Below are 23,676 nucleotides of genomic sequence, written 5' to 3' on the forward strand. Positions count from 1 at the left end.
CTGATGTATTTTGCCTCTTACGAAAATTTCATCCATTTGCCGAGAAAACCTATCTGTTCTTCTGTAATAAACCAGACCTAATCCCTAACAAACGAATATACCAGGCAGACAAATAGTCAAAATATTAGACTCAAACAACTCCAAACAGATTTCCGGTATTTAATCCACTGTCAGGTGCCACTTTGGATCAATAGAGTTTCGTAGTATTCAAAAAGGATACCACAGTGAAGCAGAAAACAGCTGACACCTAGACGGCGGTAACTAATTTGGTTGAAGACAACAACAGCGACGATGTGAAATAACTACTGGCTGTTTAACATGCCACACGTTACGTAAAAATCTAGGAAATAATGTGAGTATCATCAGTGGCCATCCCTTGTTGCACTCACCCGTTGGAGCAATAGTATCTTCTGCAAATCAGTCTTTCCGGTAGAAAGACAATTACTTCAAACAAACTACGTGTCAGTATTGTACAGATACACTCCAGAGAATTGTGTGAATTCTACAACAGCATGTGACAGAATAATCAGTTGTTGCGCATTCATAACCCCGCCTAAAACACATCAGATAAATGATAAAAGGACCGTGAAAGCACGAAGCAGCTATCGCGTACCGGAACCCTCCGGTGAACAGGATTACATATGAGAAACCCGCACTTTCAGTAATTAATACATATGAGTGCAGGCATACATCGACGTGCCGGAACCCTCCGGTGAACAGGATTGAAACCCGCATTTTCAGTAATTTATACATATGAGTGCAGGCATACATCGACGTGAAGGAAGAGCACAAATCTGTTCACAGTCCTAAAAGTACGCCAATCAAGGCAATCGGTGTACGGTCAGTGAAAGATGTCAAACGCAAGTGGAGTAAGTTTACCACTTGAACTGCCTATGCAACCTGAATGCATAGCTTTCAGACTGAAAGGCGAGATGAAGCAGAATCACTTGATGATCATGTACTATATGATGAAGACGGAGTCCTTCCAATGGTTCCAATGCTTGAGTTATCATAGCAATGAGCCCACAGCCATAATACTAATGAGATCCGCAAATACCGGAAAACGGTGAATTTAAAATGCCTTTTCTCTGTGCAACAGCTTCATAGAGGTGCATGCTGGGTAAAATGTAATGGACCATGAGATATTGGGTTATCTATTCGACATCCAAGGACACGTTAGCTATCTCAGCCTATTTTTCAAATAGTGGTGTCCCAAAGTTGTCATGGAGCGTAGCCCAAAATTCTTATATCTCGAAAGACTGAGTCTCTCCAGGTATCACCAATAGACGGTTTCTCTTGAGAACCAGGATGTAAACTTAAGCACTGCTTAAGTCTCGGAATCAAGTAGATTCCCAAAGGCCTGTTCTGCAAAAAATACTTTTCTGGGGTGTCGAACACCTCAAAACGCAATATTCGTCTATGTATCCCAGAACTGATGGATCAAAGAAACTAGAAAATGCCTTCTGGCTTGCATCCCTAAATTCATTGTTTTGTCATAAAAAACCCAAGGAGGAAGCCTCCATAGTAGAGTTTTCAAAAGTTCGACACGAAACGGTACGTAGAAGAAGACTGAAACAGAAATGAGGAGGCACCAAGCCTGGTAGAAGGAGTGCGGGCTAACTCAGGAAATAATTCAAAGATAAGTTAACTGGGTACTGCTTCGTGTGTTCAACTTGAAGTACGCTTTCTAAAATAAGAGTGTGTGGGCGCTTTAAGTGGGCTCAAGCAAACGTTACATTTTTCCCCCATTTTATTGTGAGTAAATCAGATATGCAAAGGTGTGCTGAACTCAAAAATGACTGTTGCAAAGGGATGATTTTCATCACTAATCGCGCATTAGTCAGACACGAGTTTGTGGTATTCTTTCACGTGACGTTTGCAGAACGATAGTGTTAAAAGTGCCGTTTACTTCAGATATGAGAAGGCAGGAGACGGAATGGAACGTCAGTGCCTTAATGTTTTAACACCCACGCCGTTTGTAAAATATGTTCCTTATCGTGAAGGGTCATCCCAACTGGAAGCAGTGCACATGAGGGTCCTTTGTTCGCGCAACCACTAAGTATGAGTCATGAAGATATTTTATTCCACTCACTTCAATTTTTTTCTTAATTTCACTTTCCACCCATGTTTTATAATTGATCCGAGTCGTCCATCTAACTGGCTGAAAGCCTATTTCCACATCTGGACTTTCATATCAACAACTTACTATGGGATCGTACGAATGAAATATGTTATAGACCCGACGACAAGCGTGAAATGGGATTAACGCTTCTGGATCCGGTTGACCGAAGTCAAAGACACCAGATTCCGGACATTCGGAACTTCCAGAACTTTGACTGGTTATGCTGTTGTGTCTCTTGCGGCGTCTGGGACTGGATTGCACCGGAACTGATGGCGAGCTTGTAGCAGAGTTGGGGGTAGTTGGTGGCGGTTCAGGCACGCTGTTTAAGGAAATAAATAATCCCAGAGGTGACCCAACCAAGAATAGATGGGCGAGCTAAAAAGAAAGACAAAAAGAAGCACCGTGAGAGAAACAAGTGATTACAGGCTTCGTCGTTGGTATCATTATGGAAAGCAGTACACCAGTAGAATTGGAAAACATAGGTTGGAGCTTTACTTTTTGTAAACAAACGAGCAGTTTACATATTTTCGGTAACGACTATCACCTCTTCTCAAAATGGCGTCTCCAAGCTTGGAACTGGCCTTCGAGGTTTTTCTTGCTGCTGAATGTGTAGGAAACGTTGTTACCAAAACCAACAGACGCTGTAGTGCCAAAGTACAACCCAAAATGGCGCAAGCTTGGAACTGGCCTTCGAGGTTTTTCTTGCTGCTGAATGTGTAGGAAACGTTGTTACCAAAACCAACAGACGCTGTCTGTACAAAGTACAACCCACATATTATCGGACACTCTGTTGAAAAATACAACACCCTTTACCCGTGATTATGCAAACAAATCTTATCAACTTCTAGTTTCCGTGCTCTATTCGCCAATCATCTTGACACACCCGATCTATCGTGGTTCTGCAGACGTTTTCACTGGTGTTCAGATTCACGTGTTTTGATTTTATGGCTGTCCCGTCTGTAAGATGGTCAGTGTAGATGAGCACACAACCCAGATCTGCAAGCCCGAATGATCATGTAAAACACAGTTTGATGCCTTGTCAAGTTGTTTTCAACTTGCGCCACGTACCCATTGCAGAAAATCACACCAGTGGCAATCGAGACTCTGAAATTAGCATGCTGGTTCTCAGGATAATTGGAAATTGGCCAAGTGCTATTCCAAACGCGGAGCGGTTTCTGACAGCATTCCCCCATAGTTTTCATATGTTTCCGCTGTCAAATGAGAGGGAATCTGTTTGTAAACATATTCGCTTTTTTTCTCTTTCAGCTTGCGGATCGTTTTCTTTTAATTTGCGTATCTGGGTGTTTTGCAACATTCACAAACTCCATAGGAAATAAGTTGTGCACCCCCTTTACTTTCTGAAGCGTGCCTCGCCCGTCATTGGCATATGATCTTATGTTCTCCCTACAGTCCGGCACTGCTGTATATACCTCTTCCTTTGTACATAGTGTGTGTGGCAGACTTAAAAATCAAACAGACATAGCGATAGGATATTGTACAGGCGTTTCAAAGACAGTTGCCCAGCACAGGGGTGTTCATAAACCGGAAGTTTGTACCGACCAACAAACAGCATTCATAAGACAGATAGAATTAAAATTGGTATCAGTGACTCATCAAGTTTGATTTGGTGCACTAAATGATGAGCTATTTCATCAACACCCATCGCTATTCTTGGAGCTCAGCTTTCACGTACACGGGAAAGTTTTTATCAGAGTTCACACCAGATCTAAGCGCTGTTGCGGTATGGGGAATGACCTTGATATTCCCTTCCTCATTAGGAGTAAATTTTTGGCATTCCCCCAAGGGTTCATGGGGATCTGGAAATCAGAGTCAACGCCCCTGCTAACCTACTTCTAATAGGTCAACAGTACCGATAACCCGCACTCTGACCTGATACGCTGCTACTTATTATTCAACAGCAACGAAAAGCTGGAACAATCACATTGTTCCTTCCTTGTAACGGTCTCCAATGTTGCTAGAAATGTGCTACTGTTTCGCTCAGGAAACTCACCATACAGGCTCTGACAAAGAATTCAAACCGCACTTAATTCCACGGTCTATCTGTATTCAATGCAAATACAATGAAGCACAACAAAACGCCCTATACATCCTAGCAAAGTTACCTGTGGAAGAGGCTTCCAGGAAGCGGGCCTACGAAAGCTGGACAGATAGGTTTCTTGCTGTCCAAAAAGGAACAAAAAGCATGCAAGACAAGGTGATTTGAATGTCAGTTATTCAGAGACTGTTGGTAGACAAAAAATGTTGGGAGAAATTACTTGAGATTCCCAGTTGGACAGCAACTATAGACAAATATTTAACACGTTCCAGTTTAACTTTGACTGAACCGACTAAGGATTGTGGCAGGACTTCTTGGCTGAACTATCCTCTTCTGGGCAAACCAGAAGAGTCGTACTTAGACAGGAGAATTCCAAAGAATGACGGTGAAACATAATTTACCAGTAACTAATTCTAGCGATTAAACTTTGTCAGAGGAACGGACGATTTGGATGAGCTGGTCTTTCTGGATGTCTAATGATATTTAACAGAGAAGACATGACTGATACCCATAAAATGTAAGCGTACCTATTAAAACTTATCAGGTGAGCATACAGTAAACGGCCACGTGACACCCTGTATTCGATCAGTCACATGGCCAACCGCATATCACACAGTCGTAGAATACGAAACAAGTGATCAGATTAGGTTTAGCTTCCAACTTCGGTGAGCCTCTTGACCGACTGCGAGCATTCCCTGTTGCAGGGAGTCCGCTGGAGCACCCCTTCTATGCTGAAAATAAAAATCTTTTTTGACCACCTGAAGAGCTAATCATCGAACACGTATTTTGTTGGAGTTGACTTCTGATCTTACGGGAATTGGAACCATCAGAGTCATGAGGTAAATGCGATCACAGCTACTAGCAAACACAGAGAGTATTTGCATTATCTGCTTATGTTTAAACATGGGAGATTTATGCACTTCATCAAATATAACAAAGGACAGTCCAGCTATTGTTAGGCAGGGATGGCCACCCTAATGAAAATTTCACAACTGAGCAGGGCTGGAAACCAATAAAAACTTCCAGGCAACTTCCTCGTCCATTCATAAATGACTAAAAACAACCAGGTCGTTTGTCTTAATCAATTTTTTGTGAAAAACAGTAGTGTCCTTTGCCTTCGGACAAAAGATTTTTGATATTTCAACTGTTGAGTTAACAGGCACTGACAGTTCATATTTAGATGCGACGATATAATAATCGCTGAATGTGAAAAAACGTTCCTCATCAGATAGCGTGTTGCACACCCGTAGTTAAGTAATAGGAATGAATTCTACTAGATAAAAGTACTTGTTGACTTACCGATGTTGTTGCGGACTGAATAAAAGATGATATATTAGTAACAGTGAAAAGAACAGGCGAAACAAACGTTTTGGCATCTGACCGTTGAAGCACAGCTAAAAGTAGCACCCGTAGTAGTATTATGTGCACTCAGTTGCTTTGACAAAACCCTTTAAGCTTCGATGCACTTTACTGAGCGCCTGGCAACCTATATTACATTCAGAGAACATTGTGCTTGAAAAAACAGCGCCCTCTCATGTGGAGCAATCGGCGACATCTTAGCGCTGCATCGGCGGGGTAGATTTCCACTGATTGTGTTCAGTTAACGTTCGAAAAAGTTTGTGCAAGTGAGATAGCTTAAAAATAGATTGGTCTGGAAATCTATCTTCAGTTTGGTAGACTATTTATAGAACCAACTATAACGGTTATTCACTGTAACCTTACTCTTTGTAAAGAAGACGGTATAAGAAGGGTCAAAAACCAACTTTTACCGCGATTTCTCTCTTCAGTGAAATTACCTTAATCAGCTTCTCACTAAGGCAGCAAGCCACTGATTCTCTTCCAGCCAAGCTGCTGTTGGTTTGTTATAGAAAACCGGGTAACATGATACCTGAAGACACGTGAAAATCGAAGAAACGGCGGGAATTCATGTGTACTTAGGCAGGAACCTTCGCAAAACAGGAATGTTGACATAGTCACGCGAAAAGAATAATGCTTCACTAATTCATCAAGCCAAACTACCAAGCCAAAAAGTTGTCACTTAACCTGGGAGCTATCGCTATCCGTAACTACAAAATCAAAACTCAGTAGTTCTCTCTGGGAGGTATGTTTTCCGGAGGTTATTGTTCTACGCTCAAGAAGGAAAACTTTGGGACGAAACCAAGCTTTGATTGGCTTGTCAGCGTCCAATTTCGATTTTACCCATCAGTTCAAGTTAATGTAGACCGTTTTATCACCCTTAATAGGCAGGATCATATCCTATTGTTATACAGTCGCGCTCTCATGCCCATGAAAATGCAACCAAACTACACTGAACTGGGCCAAAATTGCTACTTATCTCCGAATCGGGCTACGCAAGATTGCAGTTGTTATATCGATCTCACCGAAAACAATGCGAGAAACGGCGGCAGGGTTAGCATTAGCGTTAAAACGGAGCAGGTCAGCATACAACAAGCCGAGTCGGTTAGAGTTGTCTAGACCAGCGTTAATCATCAGCGTGCAGACACCCACTTACATCACCAACACCCGGTGACTGCGGGTCCATTGACATGTGTTGAAGCATCTTCAGTTCCAGATTAAATAGTCTTCATGAAAATGGAAACAAAACACAAGGTGTCACATTACTGGAAGTTCGGCCTAAACTGTGCTCATCAGTGAGCACACCCACGCCTAGCATTGGAACTAGAGTAACTTCAGGTAAGTTGGTTACCTCAGTTAAGTTTATCACCGCTTAAGACTCAATGGTTTAGCAAATGGGATATCGTATTTTCCACGGTTTAGTCTCGAACATGTTTGTTGCGTATCAGAGGCGGAATTTTCGGTGAATTCCAGCCAGAACCGTTTTGACTGGACTACGACAGGTGGTAGTACATTTTCTTCCAGGACTGGCGTCTATGGTGGAAATGGACACCAGATCCGACAGGATGTTTGGCGCAGAATAATTTGTAAGATTTCTATGGGAGCTCATTTTATAAGTAGTGCGTGTGTGTATTATTAGGTATTATTTACATTGTCTATGTTTTAACCAACAAGTTAAGCTAACCGATACTGGAAACAGAAAGAAAGTGTAATGCGGAGGCGTTTTGCCTTTCCTAGAAATCTTCAGCAGTTCGCGTCCAACGAAACAATTGGGACAGTGGAAACATCGAACTCTCATCACCGGTTGAACCCTTTCAGTTGACCATGAATGGTTGGTCAGCAGTGCTCAGAATAACAAAAACGGGTCAAATAGACCTTACATTTGTGAACTTGTCAGCCGAGGATGCAATCAACCTTAAATGACATGAACTGATTGGAAGACTGGTGGTATACCTCGCTGAACTAGATACTGCCAATCAGTCACTACAGGCTGCAAGATATATAGCGCCCAAATACTACATAGAACGATGCGCGTCCCGAAATCCTCATGAAATGAGGATGCATGCCGTTGGTGTCCACAAATTCCTTCGCGTTTCTTCTCGGTTGCCACCACCAACCTCAACTCGAGGATGTTACCTTTCATGCACTTAGAATCTCAACACTGGCCGCAAACTGTATGACGCATGCTTATCCTCAGCTCTACTATCAGGAGAACGAATGGACAGACGGGAAATATCACGAGTCGACCTGCCTGAAACATGGGCACGCGTTGTTTCTTATCACCTCGTCTTAAAAGCAGTGATTTACTACATTGATTTTCAGAAACGATGTAGTGAAGTTCGAAAACCAACCAATGCCTTCGTTAATTTCTTCCTATTACCTATTGACCATGTTTGCCGATTCACAATTACTCATTTATCCATGCCGATTTGGAAGTGTGGCTTAAATTTGGCCACCCTGGTGTTTTTCTAACTGGTGATGTGGTTGAGTGCAATGATAGCTGAAGATAGTTTTCGACTATCGATAAAAACGAACACCTGTACATGGAAATTTAACTCGTTGCGTAATTTGTTATTTCATGGCAACAATTATATCTTAGTGTGTGAGTTCCTTCTTATTTATGAAGTCTTTTTGTAAAATAAGCGTTGACAAAACCTCGGCTGACCGCTCATTAAACATTTGGTAACAAAATGAAGCCCCGTACCTCCTTCATGTCCTCAGTCCTGGAATCAAGCACCCACAAAGAATTATTCAAACACTAAATAGCACATGATCAACATGATAATTTTCTCAAACCATTCATAAGCAAACTCACTCAGATCGTGCTTTGTCAATCTCATTTGCGATCTTTTGCGCAACAGTGGTTGGTGCTTGCTCCTGTAAGACACAGAGAAGAAAAGGGCTTGTGATTTTGACTGCTACATAGACTGGGGGTAGATGGAGTTGGACGGATTAGAAGTTTGGAAGCCATTTATTTTTTGAAGACCATCCATATAGCCGTGCAAGTACCCCCTTTTGAGAACACTCGAGTGGTATGCCAGGATTTCAAGATAACAAAACAAACCTTCTACGGCACTTTTCTAGAGACGGAAGTGTGAGTTGACCTATTTATATTGAAACAGCACGCTAAAACCACCTCCCTTCAGAGGGCGAGCCCTCAGAATAGAGCACCAGCTGTTCTACTAGAGTTTTTGGCGCTACGGGTAGCATTGATTTTACTCAACCAGACTGACCGCTTGGTTCCACCGGTCTGCTTCAGGTCCCCTCGAATGGCCTCTGCAGAGTTCGACTAATGCATAACAATATAACACTAGGTATTTCCCTGCATAGGGGACCAGTATATCGATGTCCGTACATCTATCATTGCAATAATAAGTGCTATGCAGCCGTTGAGTTTGTCCAGGGGAGCAAGATTGCCGAAACCTATGGCGGCTTTAAATGTTTTGCCACTTAGAGCCTGAGTTGAACATTATGCGTGTGTTTTTGTTTATATCTCGGATCCATTCTAAATGTACTACAGTTTATCTTACTGTATGATCCTATCATGCTGCTGTTGAGTTATGTTGTACACAGTTGCAGTTGCTGCAACAGTCTGGACACATTTAGGGGTATTAAAAATAACCTTAAGTGAGCACTTCGTGCCGACCGAACTGAATGACGCCTGGCGGTACCTAGCCACTGTGCACCCCGGTTGAGTCTTATGAATGCTACAGGCAGGAGGAAAATCCTGGTTTGCATCTGAGGTCTCATTTCAGTTGTTCTCATTTGACCAGACAAAAACGGACCCCCAGTTTGACGTGTTGGTGAATTTAGCATGTGGTATTAGCTATCGTGCACACGAACCTGTCTGCATAGTCCAATGTGATGGGTAAGTTGTTTGAATGCGACCAATTCTCATGCCACGTGACTCCTTTAAAGGGGTTTACAGATAGCTTTAGAGTGGAACGCTCTTTAAGAGCAGAAACATGACAGCTAGAACTAAGACACATGGACTAAAACTGATAGAAATCATACAATTATGGGCATTTATTCATTAATCAAGGGAGCACTGGATGTCCGGATATCATGTTATGAGATCATCTTGTCTCTGTGTGATTCATTGGGCCTGCGTAAGGTATCTCATTCCTTGGTTTGGTGAATAACAGAATTTTTATGAATGACTGTCGTTTCGGTCATGGGACGCGGGATGTGTACTCCATCAAAACGGATCCGATCGTCTCAGCCGACGCACTAGGTACAATTGCTGTGTTCCTCTCTGTTTTGCCTAACTACTCGAATGTGAAGTTCGAAGTTTGTGGGGAGTTCTTGATGCCTTGCCTTGCGGTAGGCTATAGTTTCAGAATGACTGTTTTACAATGAGATATTGCTCTCAAGCAAAGTTACCTTTCTGCTATCAGCGTCGGGTACTAGTATGCGTCAACCGGGTTCAGAGTTTTCGTTACAATCAAAATGCCATTTAGTTTATTGGTCACATTCCTGACATGTGAAAGGAGAAATGTCCGAAGTGCTAAAAAAACAAAATTAGGCAGAACGAAGGAACCAGGACAGTACATGACCACCCCTCTGTTGTTAAAACATCAGGAGTGTGTAGTACTGGACAATCTTTTCAGCTGTTTAGTTTGCGGTCTTGTTTCAACAACCGTTTAATATGACTTAAGCTATCCGTTATAGATACACTGGAAAACAGGAGAGGATATCGAAGATGATGAAAGTGCCTTCGCCATCAAAGGAAATTGTTTAGCCGGTTGAACACAATTACCAAGATTTGTAATTTAACTCACTACACTACTTTGGCTCCATCTCAAAACAAAACACTAATGTGTAGAATCCATAGCCAACCATCTAACTATTTTCTGCTTCAACGAAATGGGCGAATTATCGGTCGGTCCGACCTGCTCCAAGAAAGCAATCAGCAAATCCAGAGTTAGTGGTTCGTTATCCAGTGAACACAAAAAATAAACACAAATCACATGCATCCAACTGGCTAGTGACATCTGTTTTGTTAAGGTTTAAACTCCATGACATGGTCCCTTCCAAAACGTTAGGCATTTCTACATTTCACTCCGAGCGCTCAGTCTTGGTCATCTCCTTCTCACTTCAGAAAGTCCCTATCCTCTGAAGATTGTTACGGCCGTTGAGGCCATAGTGAAAGACCAAAACAACGCGAAGAAGTGGGGATTTCTTGATAAAACGATGTTCCCCGGGAAAGTGGTAAACAGAGACATGCCTAAACTCCCAAAATATGTCTGAACAAAGCGTTTGGACAAGATTCCGTGAGCGAAGCGGACCTAAAATCTCCTGTAAAACCCACGCGACATAAAAACCCAGCACAGTGACAGACAAGCGTTAGCTACACAAACTGACTAGGACGTGACTGCAAGCCCACCACTGTGATCGGTCATTTGCCATGTCTTGTGGGGTTTCCAACCACGAACGAGAAGAATCACTCAAATCCCACTGACGAAGACCCGAAGATCTCAAAAGGTTCACACTGATAGTAGCTCTTTCATTTCGCATTTCCACGTTACAACCTGTTCTCTGCCAACTTTTCATCAACAAGGGCTTCGGGTAGAAAGCTTTGTTTTCTCGGTAGATTGGTGGTGTTCACACGTAGAGCATTCTTCATCCAACCTAATCTGATGAATAAAATCGTCTGCACCGACGAAAGTGACTCAGTATCTATTGCCCTCCCGAGCACCTTTTCATTAGCTGAGTGGTGAAATCAGATAAGGCAAACTATACTGCGGTGGCAGTGGAAATCGTATATCTAAAGACTTTTGCGGTCTTCAGTATAAGAGGGCCTTCGTGATGACTTTGTAACCACGGCTTTTTCATTTCCGTTATGTTCGTTTCTGAATCAGTGTGTGGCGCAAACTGGCAAATATTTTCCATATCTTCATGATGTGTGCACTCACTTCATCTGTCACACAACAATCGCTGCTTGAGCAGGTGGCAAGATAAGGAAATCTAAGCTGGCAAATATGAAAATTTGACGAAGCGGACCTACTTGGTGACCTCGGAAATGCTTCTCGAGCGATAAAGTCAGATGTGGCAGAAATTATGAAACTACCAGCCGAATTACAGATGAAATAAAACTTATAACTCCATGGCTGGGCCAATCGCTTAGGATACCTTTTTGAATAAAGACGCAATGACTGGCTTCAGGTTGCTGGAACACATTCTTTTTCCCACATTAGTTTAAGCACTCTGGGTAACGTAAAAAAAATCGCATCACTGTCTCTGAATGATGTTGCTAGGACAATGCTCGGCGCTGGAGCTCGATGGCGCATCAAGGCCTAAATGCACATGGCCAAGTCAGAAACTGCGACAGATCATAACTGTCGAGTGGGTCGAACGAAACATATTGGTACAAGACCATACAACCAGGCAAACTACTGTCAGAAATGTTCAACTCAGCTCTCAGAGAGACAGAATGAGTTACGACAATAGTAAAAAGTGAAGCTGCTGGAATTAACCTGCTTTCGGTAACCCAGTTTCTCCTTATATAGCAGTTATAGGAGACGACAGCACTTAATAGTCGAGGTGACATGAAACTACATGTATTCTTTCAATTCATGATGGGCAGACATGTTCTCAGGCTGCCCAACTCCAGATGAGATGGCAATTAGCGTCCTCAGATGAAGCTTCTGGTTACAAAAGCTGACCGTAAGGCCGTGATGATTGGCGAGAGACTACCCATATCTTAGCATGCGTTCTACAATCAGCACCTTGGGGGAGCGAAAAGCCGCAATAGTGTGACCTCCAACTGCTGACCAACTTTGTATGAGAGACGATGCGGACGTCACACGGACAACCTCTAATATGGCTCAACGGATGGCAGAGGCGGACCGAACATTACAGCACAACATGTCCAGTTTCTTTGTGACGGGCCTCCACCATACGACCGATATCAAAACTGGTTTTCCAAAGCACTCATTCGAGTGTCTCCCTAGCTGACAGATAAAATATAACCAAGGTCCACGGCAAGAATAACTTCATCAGTTTAAAGGTGTGAGAAGCTGGAATGCAATAGAGTGAGAAGGCAGGAATATGTAGAACCTGAGACGAAAAAGTGATGCACGCTTATGTTTGACAAATTCCTCCCCTCTTTGTGCGTTTACGCGAAGGACAGTCACATCTTATCGGATAAAATGTGGTAATAAATCAGAGGAACCGAGCGCTAGACTAGCAGTAAAATTAGTCAAGCTTGCCATCGTATGCGAGATTAATTTATCAAATGATTAGTCGACAATTAAGTGCTTTGTTTTTCGTTCGGCAGTCGACTAAGCAGAGTAACAATATTCCACACGGCCGAATCACGAGACGCAAAAGACCAACAACCAGTGTGCTAGCTACCGGAAGTGAATTCGTCGAACTAACACCCAGCTGAGTACCAATGATATCTTCTCCTAAGGTGACGAAACGTTTGCAATTCGATTACCAAGTTTTGTGAACATATCTCGAGGCAGCTGATCAACAACCAATAAGATGGACACCTAATTCGGCTGTGCAAAGATGTTAATGAATCGAGGGGACTAAAAATGAGGACAAGAGCAACTTATTCTGCTGTAATGATGTACAGCATATTTACTCAGTACAGGTAGCGTCGCCTGAGAGAACAGTGTATTCACCGTCTTAGTCAGTGCGAATCTCAAAATCTAGACTTAAGCATGTTTCTTGCAACTTCAGAGTGCGGACACTGAAGGTGGCCAGATAGACTGGGCGTCGAAGCCCGAATATGGATTTCGAGATGCCTGAGGATTTCGGCGGTGAAGGACGAACGAAGTCATAAGTCCGAAATGCTGGACTTAAAAGGAGAGGGTTATTAGTAGGTTTGAGGGAGGAGGAAGAAAAAATATGTGGAAGAGGAAGAAGGGAGGCGTCAGCAGTAGCCTGTTTTTGCTTACCCGCCAAGCTTTCATGGTTTCAACGAAGGAGTACGTAGGTTTCTGGAAAAACTAGGTTTCTGGAAAACCCGTGGTTAAAGGTTGACAAACCTGTTGAATTTTTACTTGAACGGCACAACCATCGGAAGAAATCACCATCGTGACCTCAGGATCTTTGCGAATGCCCTTGCTGAATGCATTTTTTGTATTTTTGTGTCCACAACTCATTCAGTAGGGGAATCTTGTCACATACAATTTATGAAAAGTTAGTAAACCATGTAGTGGTTGCTTGGCCACTGAATAGGTTAGACTAGCTGTGATATTAATCTCGTCTCAAACTGGATAAACCCGCATATCAGAAGACCGTATGCCTCGCAGATCTCTTTTCTCTCAGTCCTGCTCTGAGTGAAAGCGATTGAGATGTGGAAAGCCTACCTGGTGACGAAGTGGGAGAACACTAAACAATCTACTCAGTCGGGTCAACAACTGCAGTCAATCTGGATGAAGACCCAAGGACTCAACTAGCCAATGCTTAATAAAGGGAGACGGATGAACCACGCAGTTATTGACTTTCCTGGATCAAAGCTATCACCTTTGTCCAATTGCTCGAACTATTTGATCATGTTATCACCTCGATAGTGTAGGCTATATCTCCTGTTCTGCCACAGATTCAGCTGATCGGAACTGTAGCAGCTGGAGACGATGTAGACTTGGTACGTGATTTATAAAGTTGATAAACTGACAAAATTGACTGACAAACGTTACAATGCTTGCAGAAATCTTGATTTTTCCAGCTCTGTTACCTTGTGTCAACAGTATGTAGAACGAACCTCTGTGGGGTTGGCTGATTTTCGTTATGCATATTCGATTGAAATGTTTCTTGGTGATAAGCCATTGAAAACTATCGACTGACTGTGCCGTTGGCTATATCAGATTTATTGTATGGACTAGTTTTAATTTTATCTCATTACTGCTGTGATCTTCATTGTTCGTTTTTTTAGGAGCGTCACGTAGCAATGAAGTACGCCTGCTAATTTCGGTAATGTGCACGTGAATCTATCAAAAGGTATTCTTGCCAGCATGCAATGAGAAACATATGACTAATCATCCTGATAGATTCTAAACGAAACTTTAGTTTTCACCATCTAATGCCAATCGCGGATCTTCTGAACCCCATCGGTAGTCAACCGTATAAGAAAGTTCCTCGAAGGAGCTAAATAGCAACGTGTACTCTATCTCTACTCATTTTTAAATGAAACGTAATTTGCCAGTCATTCTGTTTCTTCTTTTCTTTTGATCCAGATCCAATCATCTTCCATATCGGTTTTCACTGAACGGACCCAGTTTGGGGGAGACATTTTCACTTACCGAGTACCACTCACACTGTTTACATTCTACTCAAATTTGTATCAGCATCACTCACAAAGGCACATCTTGCGGGTACCAAATGTTTGGGGATAAACTATGTTGGAAAAGTAAAACTCAGCGAAGTACATAGGCTGAAGATGCTCAACTAACAGAACCCCTCAGAACGGGTTTCTTCAAGTTCATTGAAAATCACCTTTTTATTCTCAGAAACGACTCCATATGGCTTCTTCCGGGGGCTAATAAATGTTCCTGGCGGATTTGGGAGTGGAAAATTCGTCGAGATAGAAACCATTCGTTTTCTAAAACTGAATCCATTCGACATTCCCACATTCGAGTTGACACGCTTATTCATATTGCCTTATATCAAAAGCAGAGGAACCCTATGCCTGATTTCGTACCTACTAAAGCAGGAGTTGGACCCCGATCATCAGATTTGCGAGGCAGTCTTATTACCACTGCTTCACCAGAACACACTGGAAGAACCCTTATTCTGGCACGAAAACCCGCGAGCAATGTGAGTGGTATGTCATGCTCTCCAGAACACTGTCTTGAGTTCGCTGAGTGACTAACTTGCTTATAAGGGTCCCTAATATGAACAGTGTTGTAGGTATTCAAAAACTGCTGGACAATTCTGTTTGATAAAATGTGGGCGGTGGAGAATGGGACTATGAATATTCATGGCCAAAGGGTTAGAATGTGGAAATTTGATTCGGAACGATATGGAGGTAAACTCCACAGATGCTCAAACTCGGTAAAGAAATCGTCCAGCAGCAGTGAAACGCTCCATGCACAAACTGACTTTTAGGTCATGACATGCGTGTCAGTCGATAGTAGTGAGGTGTTTACCGGAATATCGTTTGAATCATCCAGCAAAGTGAACAGACCGCTCAAAATGGGTGCTTGCTCAGATGCGCCCAAGGTGCTTCGATGGGGCAAAAACAACATGCTATCTTCGAGAAATACACTCATTTGCAAATCAACTTGGTTTTCACGGGAGACTCAATCGAATATCTCATGTCCTCCAACTGAACGTGCTGCATACAGGCCACTTCATGATTCAGTTGTCACGATATTCGAGATATCATATCGCATTTTCATANAGATGAAACTACTCACAGGGTTGCTGGAAACTCTTCGACAGACCACGACCGGTTTTGCCCTTCTTGGGACTCATCAGGTAGGCGCAGTCCCCGAGTTTCCGTCAAACTTATGACCTACTTGAACCCAAATCGCAACCTTGTGAGTAGTTTCCTTTATGAAAATATACTGCGATATCTCGAATATCGTACCAACTGAATCATGAGGCGGTCTGTGTGCAGCACATTCAGTTGGAGGACATCATAAGCGAGATATTCGTTTGAGTCTCCCGTGAAAACCAAATTGATCTGCAAATGAGTGTATTTCTCGGAAACAGTGCAATTTGGGTCCAAGTAGATCATAAGGTTGACGGAAATTCGGGGACTGCGCTTACCTGATGGGCCCCAAGAAGGGCGAAACCGGTCGTGGGCTGTCGAAGAGTTTTCAGCAACCTTGTGAGTAGTTTCCTTTATGAAAACATGCTATCTTCTCAAATCAGAAGTGCGAACCACAAATCCCAGCATGGCCAAAGATAGGCAAGGCTGATAAGATTCAATGTGGGTGAAACTCAAATCCAGTGCTACCGATCTTTATGAAGGACCAGACACAATGATTTGCTGCTTGAGCATTGCTTCAAACCTAGGAATTCGATTTAAAGTAACGTTTATTAATGGAAACCATCATGAGTGTCACTTTTACCCTGAGACGATTCGCAGCTGTAAGAAACACTGTTCGACGCTGTGGTTGAACAAGTGAGAACTTGCCGAATCCCCCCTAGTTTGGAAATATCAGGTGAGCGTGAAACTTGAGTTCCGGTCAGTCTTTTACTATATTTGGACATCCAATTGCTTGCCTATAGTCCGTTGGTAGTAACTGCGATTTGAATGAACTCCGACCTCTTTCACAGCTTTCTTCCACCGAGTAAGCGGCATGAGGGCAGTCGGTCGTCGAGCTTCTCATAGTACTACCTACGTGAAAGATGGACTCGAAACTTTGAACAATGAGGCTTCTAGTCTAAATTCACGGACGATTTATTGAAAATCCACCTGAATTTCGCATCAACATCGATTAGCTCCGCAAGCGATTTACAGATTCAATGTAGTCACAATGGATTTGTTTCATAAAACCCTCAAGAAAATGTTTATCAAAATATCGAGCCCAGTAGAAAATTCCTAATTTTTAGAAGTCTCAGTAAAGATATTATTTTGCTATCAAACACCGAGGAATAAATTAACAGCCATGGTCACCAACGATACCAGATCAAACAACAAAACTTACTTGCCTCACAGGCGGACTGACGAAAGCAAGTTGCTGATCCGTGTAGCGAAGTATGTCATGCATGATCACGGTGCCGAGCGAATGTGCGAAGACAGAAACTTGTCCACCTTTTTGCAAAAAGTGTGGATTATTACGCAAGAAGGTGTTGAACAAGCGAGTTAATTCCCAACTCAAACTCTTCATTATTTCCGCACGATAAACTGGGCTGGTATAGTACAGTACGTCAATAAAACAATTATTGATGTACATTCGCAAAGGTCGCATCTGACCGACTGTGATGTTCTCCAGTGTGCCACAGTTCAGGTTCAAAGCTGATCGCCAGTCCACTGGAATGAGTTCCAGGCGTTGTCCACTCGACTCCAGACCAGGATATCGTTTTCGGGCCACTTTCATTAGTACTTTCCTCAACCTTGGTTGAAACATCGCAATAAAGTTTGATTAAGTATCACAGAGTTTACCCAAGAAAGTAATTTTCCCCAAGAAAAGCTTTTATTTTACCTTCGTGCTGTCCCACTTTCGTAGAAATTTCGTTTTGCAAAGCACTGAACTGTAAACGAGTGAAGCCTGACAGACCAGGGTCGGGTGCTTGACTACTTAACCACCTAATACTCGCTAATATAAACCGAATACGGTTGAACAGCACGGGGACCGATGGTATGGATCAGTGCACACAGGCAACAAGTTCACCAGCCAAATTCACACAGGGGGGGAATGGCCCGTATCGAACAGCGGGCTTTTATTAACAATGCTAAGAGACTAATGACAATGCAGTAACCTGGTGACGAAACATTCTGACCGGAAACAACAACTTATACAGTATTTTGATGTCTTCATTGAATCATCCCTTGCAAAGCTAGACCCCTAAGAACCAAAGAACAGACATTTTGGCTCCTAAAGCCCCTGAGGGAAGTATCACAACGGAGGTATCAGATGCCAGTGAGCAACATCCACTTGTTTCCTGTCAAGTCCACGACAAGAGCACCACTGGCACACTAAGCGCCATAACCACAGGCTCCGTTTCGCTGAGTTTTTTATGCTGAATGAGAATCCAGTCTAGGATAATTTTACAGCACTCTTTACTGAACACTGCCATAGGGACGGAAAGAACTGAGTGAAGTAAAACTGAAACATTTAATGATGAAATGAATTTGATGGCTCTCGAGGTATTAATAATTGCTCCTATAGCATTTCCATATTGTGCCACCCGTTGGTGATACATTAATTGGCATTTCCGTTGGAGTTAAGCTCGGTGATAATTATATTTCACGTTTATAATGATCTTGACCCTTGGAACTGCTGACCAGTAGCCAGCGACCGGTCAACCGCTTTTCACTGGTATGTATTAATCACAGATGTGGATGAGAACTGAGTTCACTTCAAATAGGAAGAATATTTCGTGACACTGTGTGAATTTGCTTGAAAGTTATTGATATACCCTAAATTTAGACGACCCTGGTTATACAACATACGACGCGGTTCTCATTCTAGGAAATACTTCCGCTCATGAGACATTCTGCATCAATTACACTCGTTCTGTGAATGAAGATAACGTTGAACCGTAGGCGAAGATTCACGTCACACCTAAAAGGCACCGTAGTGTACTGTGCTACACTTGGCCACACCCTACCGTACTGTACCACACTGTGCTGTAATACACTATACTGTACCACACCATATAGGATACAATACTCTACTATATGGATTCACGCAGTGTTCACTATAGGCTTCTGTGCTGTGCCATAATATCCTAAGCCATGCTATTCCCCACCGAACAACATACAAGTGCACAAGGGTATTGTATTAATATTTTGTAATTCTATGTCAAAATACCAAGCCAACCAATTTGGTTCTTCGATTGAAGCCGCATAGCGAGGCAAAAAAGCACAATTTGCTTACTTGGAACATTCATGTCGCACACTAGCCAACTGCTGTCCGATTCCATGAACGACAAAACACAGGTGTGTAATTGGTGGGCGACAATCTTTAGGATCAGCGAAATCGCGATAACCTCGACTGATCGGTACACTACCTTGGTGCAAAAGAAATTGAATCGATCACTGAGGCAAACGGTTAAACTCACTTAGGTCACCTTGTAATTTCACGTGACGAAATGGTTCAGCCGATCTGGTTATCAGATAAACATCACCGTTGTTCATCCACGTTACAGAGAAGTTCCCATGAGAAAACTTGTGCAGTCCTACAATACGCAAACGATAGTGTCAGCAGACGAAGTGATATAAGCGCTCACTATGTTTTGCGGATTTCTCATCTTTTGTCATTCTAAGTTTCGGTATAACTTTGGAAACATGTTCTTCCTCTATAACTGAAGCCAGATCAAAGTCTAATGGGATCCAGTTTATTTTATTGAACCACACGCCGCGTTCTATGGGTGTGGTGCACCAGTCTCCCCTAGTCCCGACGGCAGAACGCCGCTGGCCGTGCCAGAATATTGGCGAACATAACTTCTTGGATACATCAGCTTCAAATAAATCACCCCTGACAACGATTTTTCGGGCAGACCCAGATTCTGCTGAGGTTACACCGTCCTGTTCGCGAAAGGCCCTCTCAAGGTTGATGGAATCAGCACCTCTAAATCGCTTCCATTTAAGTGAATGTGATCCTTGACCGTAAAACCAACGAACCGCTTCAACCGGAATCTCATCTCTGGTTAGACACGACGCCATAGCCGGTGGGCTAACTGGTTGCTCATCGTTGTCCTGAAAGTAAAATAAAAAATAGTTGTAAAATAAACGATCAAAAACTTATTGTACGTATTTTGTTCGATCACCGTGAAAAATTCCATCGTACTTTAGCTGAGACTTGTACCATTATCTGTAGTGGTCACATTCAGTGCAATATTCAGTCGATGAGTATTTTGGACTGTAGAAAACGGCATTACTAACCCTGTCTCGGGAAACTTGTTTGATTTGAATTGACATTGCTTATTGTTCGGTCATTGGGATCTCTTCTAATAAAGAAAATCTCGCGAAAAGTTTTATTTTATTACTTGATCGAAGGTGGCTCACTGGGACAAGTAACTGAAGCAAACGTGCTCGTCATTAAGCTGCGACACCATTTCGGTGTCCAGCTGGCATGCCATCCGAAGGTAGCACGAGGGTTGGGATACTACCAGATTGCCCCAGCCTACTCAGGGGAGGTCGAGAGGTAAAGGTCGGATTCAAACCACGGACCTTTTGGTCAGTAAATCCGCGCTCTAATGAACAACCCATCTCGCCCTAAGCAAAGGTCCTAGATGAAAATTATAGAACGTGCCAAATACGCAAGCTATTGAGTCCCAAGAACTGGTAGTGTACCCCAGATTCCTATGAGCAAGAGTAAGGGTTGAATAAAATTCGAAACTTCATCGCTTATAAACCACAAATTTACTGAACAAAAGCTCAACCAGGCTTGACTAGCATCCTGGACTGAATGACTTTCAACATTGTGCAAAAAACGTGATAACTCCTGTCCAATAAACGCATAATAAGACAGAATTACTAAAATAGCGTTAAGATATGCAGTGACTCCAGGTACATTCTAAACCCACAATTGGTACCGAACTCGTTTCTTTTAATGGGCACACCTTGGCTCAGCAATAAGTGTATTTCTACTTCGTGACTAGATCGCTCTGGTAAAAAAAACTCCTTTACAAAGCTACAGATGTGTCACGTCTGACAATGGATTCAGGTGAAGTTTATATGAATATGTGGTCATTTGGATCCTTGGGTGAATAATTTTGTTAGAAGCTGCTGTTCGGCTGATAGGCACCTTATACCTGATCGCTTATGAGTCACGTGGGCTGTGCTTTGTTCCAAGTGGCCACGTGATGCACGCACCCTAGTTAACCGATCACTTAATTAACTAATTGAGTTGCAAACTACGCACTCTCTTTATATAGGGTTTTGCCATCGATTTCAAGCCGCGAAGTTCCGTTGTATTAGATAGCTAGTAAATCGATGTCGTAAAGTAACTTTCGCAGACTACAAGCAAAATTCTGCGAAAACCAACGAGCCCAAAATGATTCCATCAAAGGAGTTTTTCCAAAAATACAATATTAATGAATCTTTGTGGTAAACCGTTAGCCTTCAGCCGATCGCCATCTACATCTCTGACGCTTCTGTTGTCCCCAAATTATGAAAGATTTCGTGTTGGTTTACTAGAAGCTCTGGTTGATAGAGAAAATTAATTGAAAAAAGTTGGTCTCAAGCCACTACTTGGCTGCTACTGTATACATAGTACACGAAAGCAAGACAGAAACCCATCGTTTTGCTGATCCCATATGTTGGCGATTTAATGTTGAGGTTATTGGAGTAACCCACTTGCCCCACAAGTCGCTGTTTTACTCGCTGGGACTGTTGGAAAGGCGTTCCGTTGAGGAACCTTTTGTACAAAGACTATTGGTCTCTCAGGATATGAAAGCTAAGATTTATTGGAAAAGGCTGACCGCCTTGGTACTTTTTACCGGATTTCCCCTCTGTTGCCAGGTTTTGCGATTTGCTTTATCTTAGGGCGGACGCGACATTCACTTCAGATTCAATATCAGTATTTCGATAATTTGTACGGCTTGATGAGCCCTATTCCTAAAAACCTTTAACTATCCTGTGAATAGAAGTTACAAGACAGTTAACCCTTTTTGGACGTACCTGTGGGTCGGCTTGTCGCTGGGTCTCTCCATCAGTTGGTGTTTCGGAATTCTATGTGAAGTAGATAATAACTATCATTCCGTATCTTTCTACAGACAGCGCAAAACGGGGATGGTTAAAACGTTGTCTTGCAGGGTTAGGTAAATTTGTATTGTAGGTAGTTTGGAGGAAAAAGAACAGGTGCTACTGAATGAGACACCGATTGCAAACGATTATTCTGAATCCTCAGTCGACATGCAATACTGTGGCTCCTCCGAGAATTACAGTGTGGGAGGAGACAAAGAATGTCCAAAGATCCACCGATAAATGAGTCTGGATAAAAAAAGTTGAGTCTGAGCAAAAGGCGTAGCCAAACTGTACGTCATCTAGGCTACTCGAAGGATCTTACTTCAAATGCGTGACTGCATTTCGTGGGATTTCTATGCTACTCATGTAAATCACCAGTTATCATTCAGTTGCAGAGATATTTGAATAAGCAAGAGAATTCGGTGTCTGTCGTAACGCATAGCTGAAAAACATCAGGCTACTTTCGAGCACTGATGCACTTGTTGGGAAAATGTCGACGGTTAGATCGTAACCTCAATTTATCTGTGACCAGGTGAATCCGAGAACTATCGTCGAAGTGATAGTACGAAACTGGAAGCCACAGTTTCTAGTCATCAGTGAAGATCTGTTAATTGAGGACGACAAGCCATTTTTGTGTGCACAAAATGTTTTGAAACAAAACACGTTTGGTTGCGTGGTTCTGGTCAAACGACAATAGCTTGAACATTTCACTGTCCATTCAACCCTTCTGCTAATACCGTTTCATACAGAATCTGCATTCTATTCGTCTTGCAACCGATGAAGAAGATATGTTTTCTATCTGTACCAACGCGGAAATCAGGATTATTCGTCTGATTGTGTTGATCATTACGCAAATCATCATCATAGTTCTCAAGTACTCATGTTTACCTTTTCAGTGTGTTGTGCAAGAGGTATCAACTCGTTCAAAAGCTACTATCCTAGTAACCGTTGGTATTTGTATGAGGTATGAATTTAGTCATCTCCATCATCCGCAGCCCGAAACAGCCAGAAGAGACAGGTGTGATGGATTGAGAAAAAAGCATGTCTGTTTCTATACCCTTTACTCTGCGTGTTTTAAGTAAGATGCTTGTCCCAGTTATTATGATATCGATTGCATTCTTTAAGCGTGTTCCAGGCCATTCTATGAAGAGTACTATCTGTATGAAACACACGACAAGACGGATAATTAATCATAGCAGAGATAAAGGCGAGTTCAACGTTTCCCATGGAGTAAAAATAAAGCGTATAACATGGGCTAGCTGGTGCGGAAACGGTAAACTTGTTCCTAAAGGAAGGACGTTAACTTCTTGTGAGATATCACGTACGTAAATCATAGTGACAAGCATCGACGAATGCATACAGTAAATGCATTACAACAAGGCTAGCTCAAGAAAATGAACTTTGTCTCGGGTCAAGACATGATGAGCAATCACCCTAATCGTGTAGCCAAAAAAACACAATGCCAGCCAACTACAAACCGATCATGCCACCTCAAATGGCGAGCGAACCTATGTAAATATATCTACAAGTTCATTCAACGAAACAGACATGAATATGGACAACTAAGTTTTTACTCCGTTTAGACGTTAGTAGCGTTTCATTTCTAACAGCTGTGAAGATTGGGTCAAGTTACTTCCACCCAATGTACTAATAACAAACAGCATCATCAACAGAAAACTCTATTTATTTTGATGACTGCGGAGAAAAATCCACACGGTTTTTGTTAAAAACAACAAACTAGTTATTATAAGAGTGAAGGATCTCGAATTCGGCTGAAACTCCATCTAGGTGGTGTTGCAGAGGACAGCTGAAACTCAGTTAAGT

The 23,676-nt window shown here is 42.5% G+C and overlaps 1 protein-coding gene across 1 annotated transcript in view; it reads right to left on the reverse strand.

Annotated features, from left to right (window-relative positions):
• T265_03979 (hypothetical protein) overlaps positions 1 to 23,676 on the reverse strand; it is a gene marked incomplete at both ends in the record, with an annotated part of 50,166 nt that overhangs the window by 14,627 nt on the left and 11,863 nt on the right. The window contains 9 exons of the mRNA XM_009168586.1: positions 2,207 to 2,497; positions 4,246 to 4,302; positions 5,478 to 5,492; positions 6,700 to 6,760; positions 8,350 to 8,411; positions 17,144 to 17,552; positions 19,040 to 19,172; positions 19,224 to 19,340; positions 19,392 to 19,860. Coding sequence (XP_009166850.1) covers positions 2,207 to 2,497; positions 4,246 to 4,302; positions 5,478 to 5,492; positions 6,700 to 6,760; positions 8,350 to 8,411; positions 17,144 to 17,552; positions 19,040 to 19,172; positions 19,224 to 19,340; positions 19,392 to 19,827 — 1,581 coding nt within the window. The remainder of the gene's footprint in view (positions 1 to 2,206; positions 2,498 to 4,245; positions 4,303 to 5,477; positions 5,493 to 6,699; positions 6,761 to 8,349; positions 8,412 to 17,143; positions 17,553 to 19,039; positions 19,173 to 19,223; positions 19,341 to 19,391; positions 19,861 to 23,676) is intronic.

The sequence above is a fragment of the Opisthorchis viverrini genome, assembly GCF_000715545.1.
Source record: "Opisthorchis viverrini unplaced genomic scaffold opera_v5_61, whole genome shotgun sequence".
In the NCBI taxonomy this organism is placed as follows: domain Eukaryota; kingdom Metazoa; phylum Platyhelminthes; class Trematoda; order Opisthorchiida; family Opisthorchiidae; genus Opisthorchis; species Opisthorchis viverrini.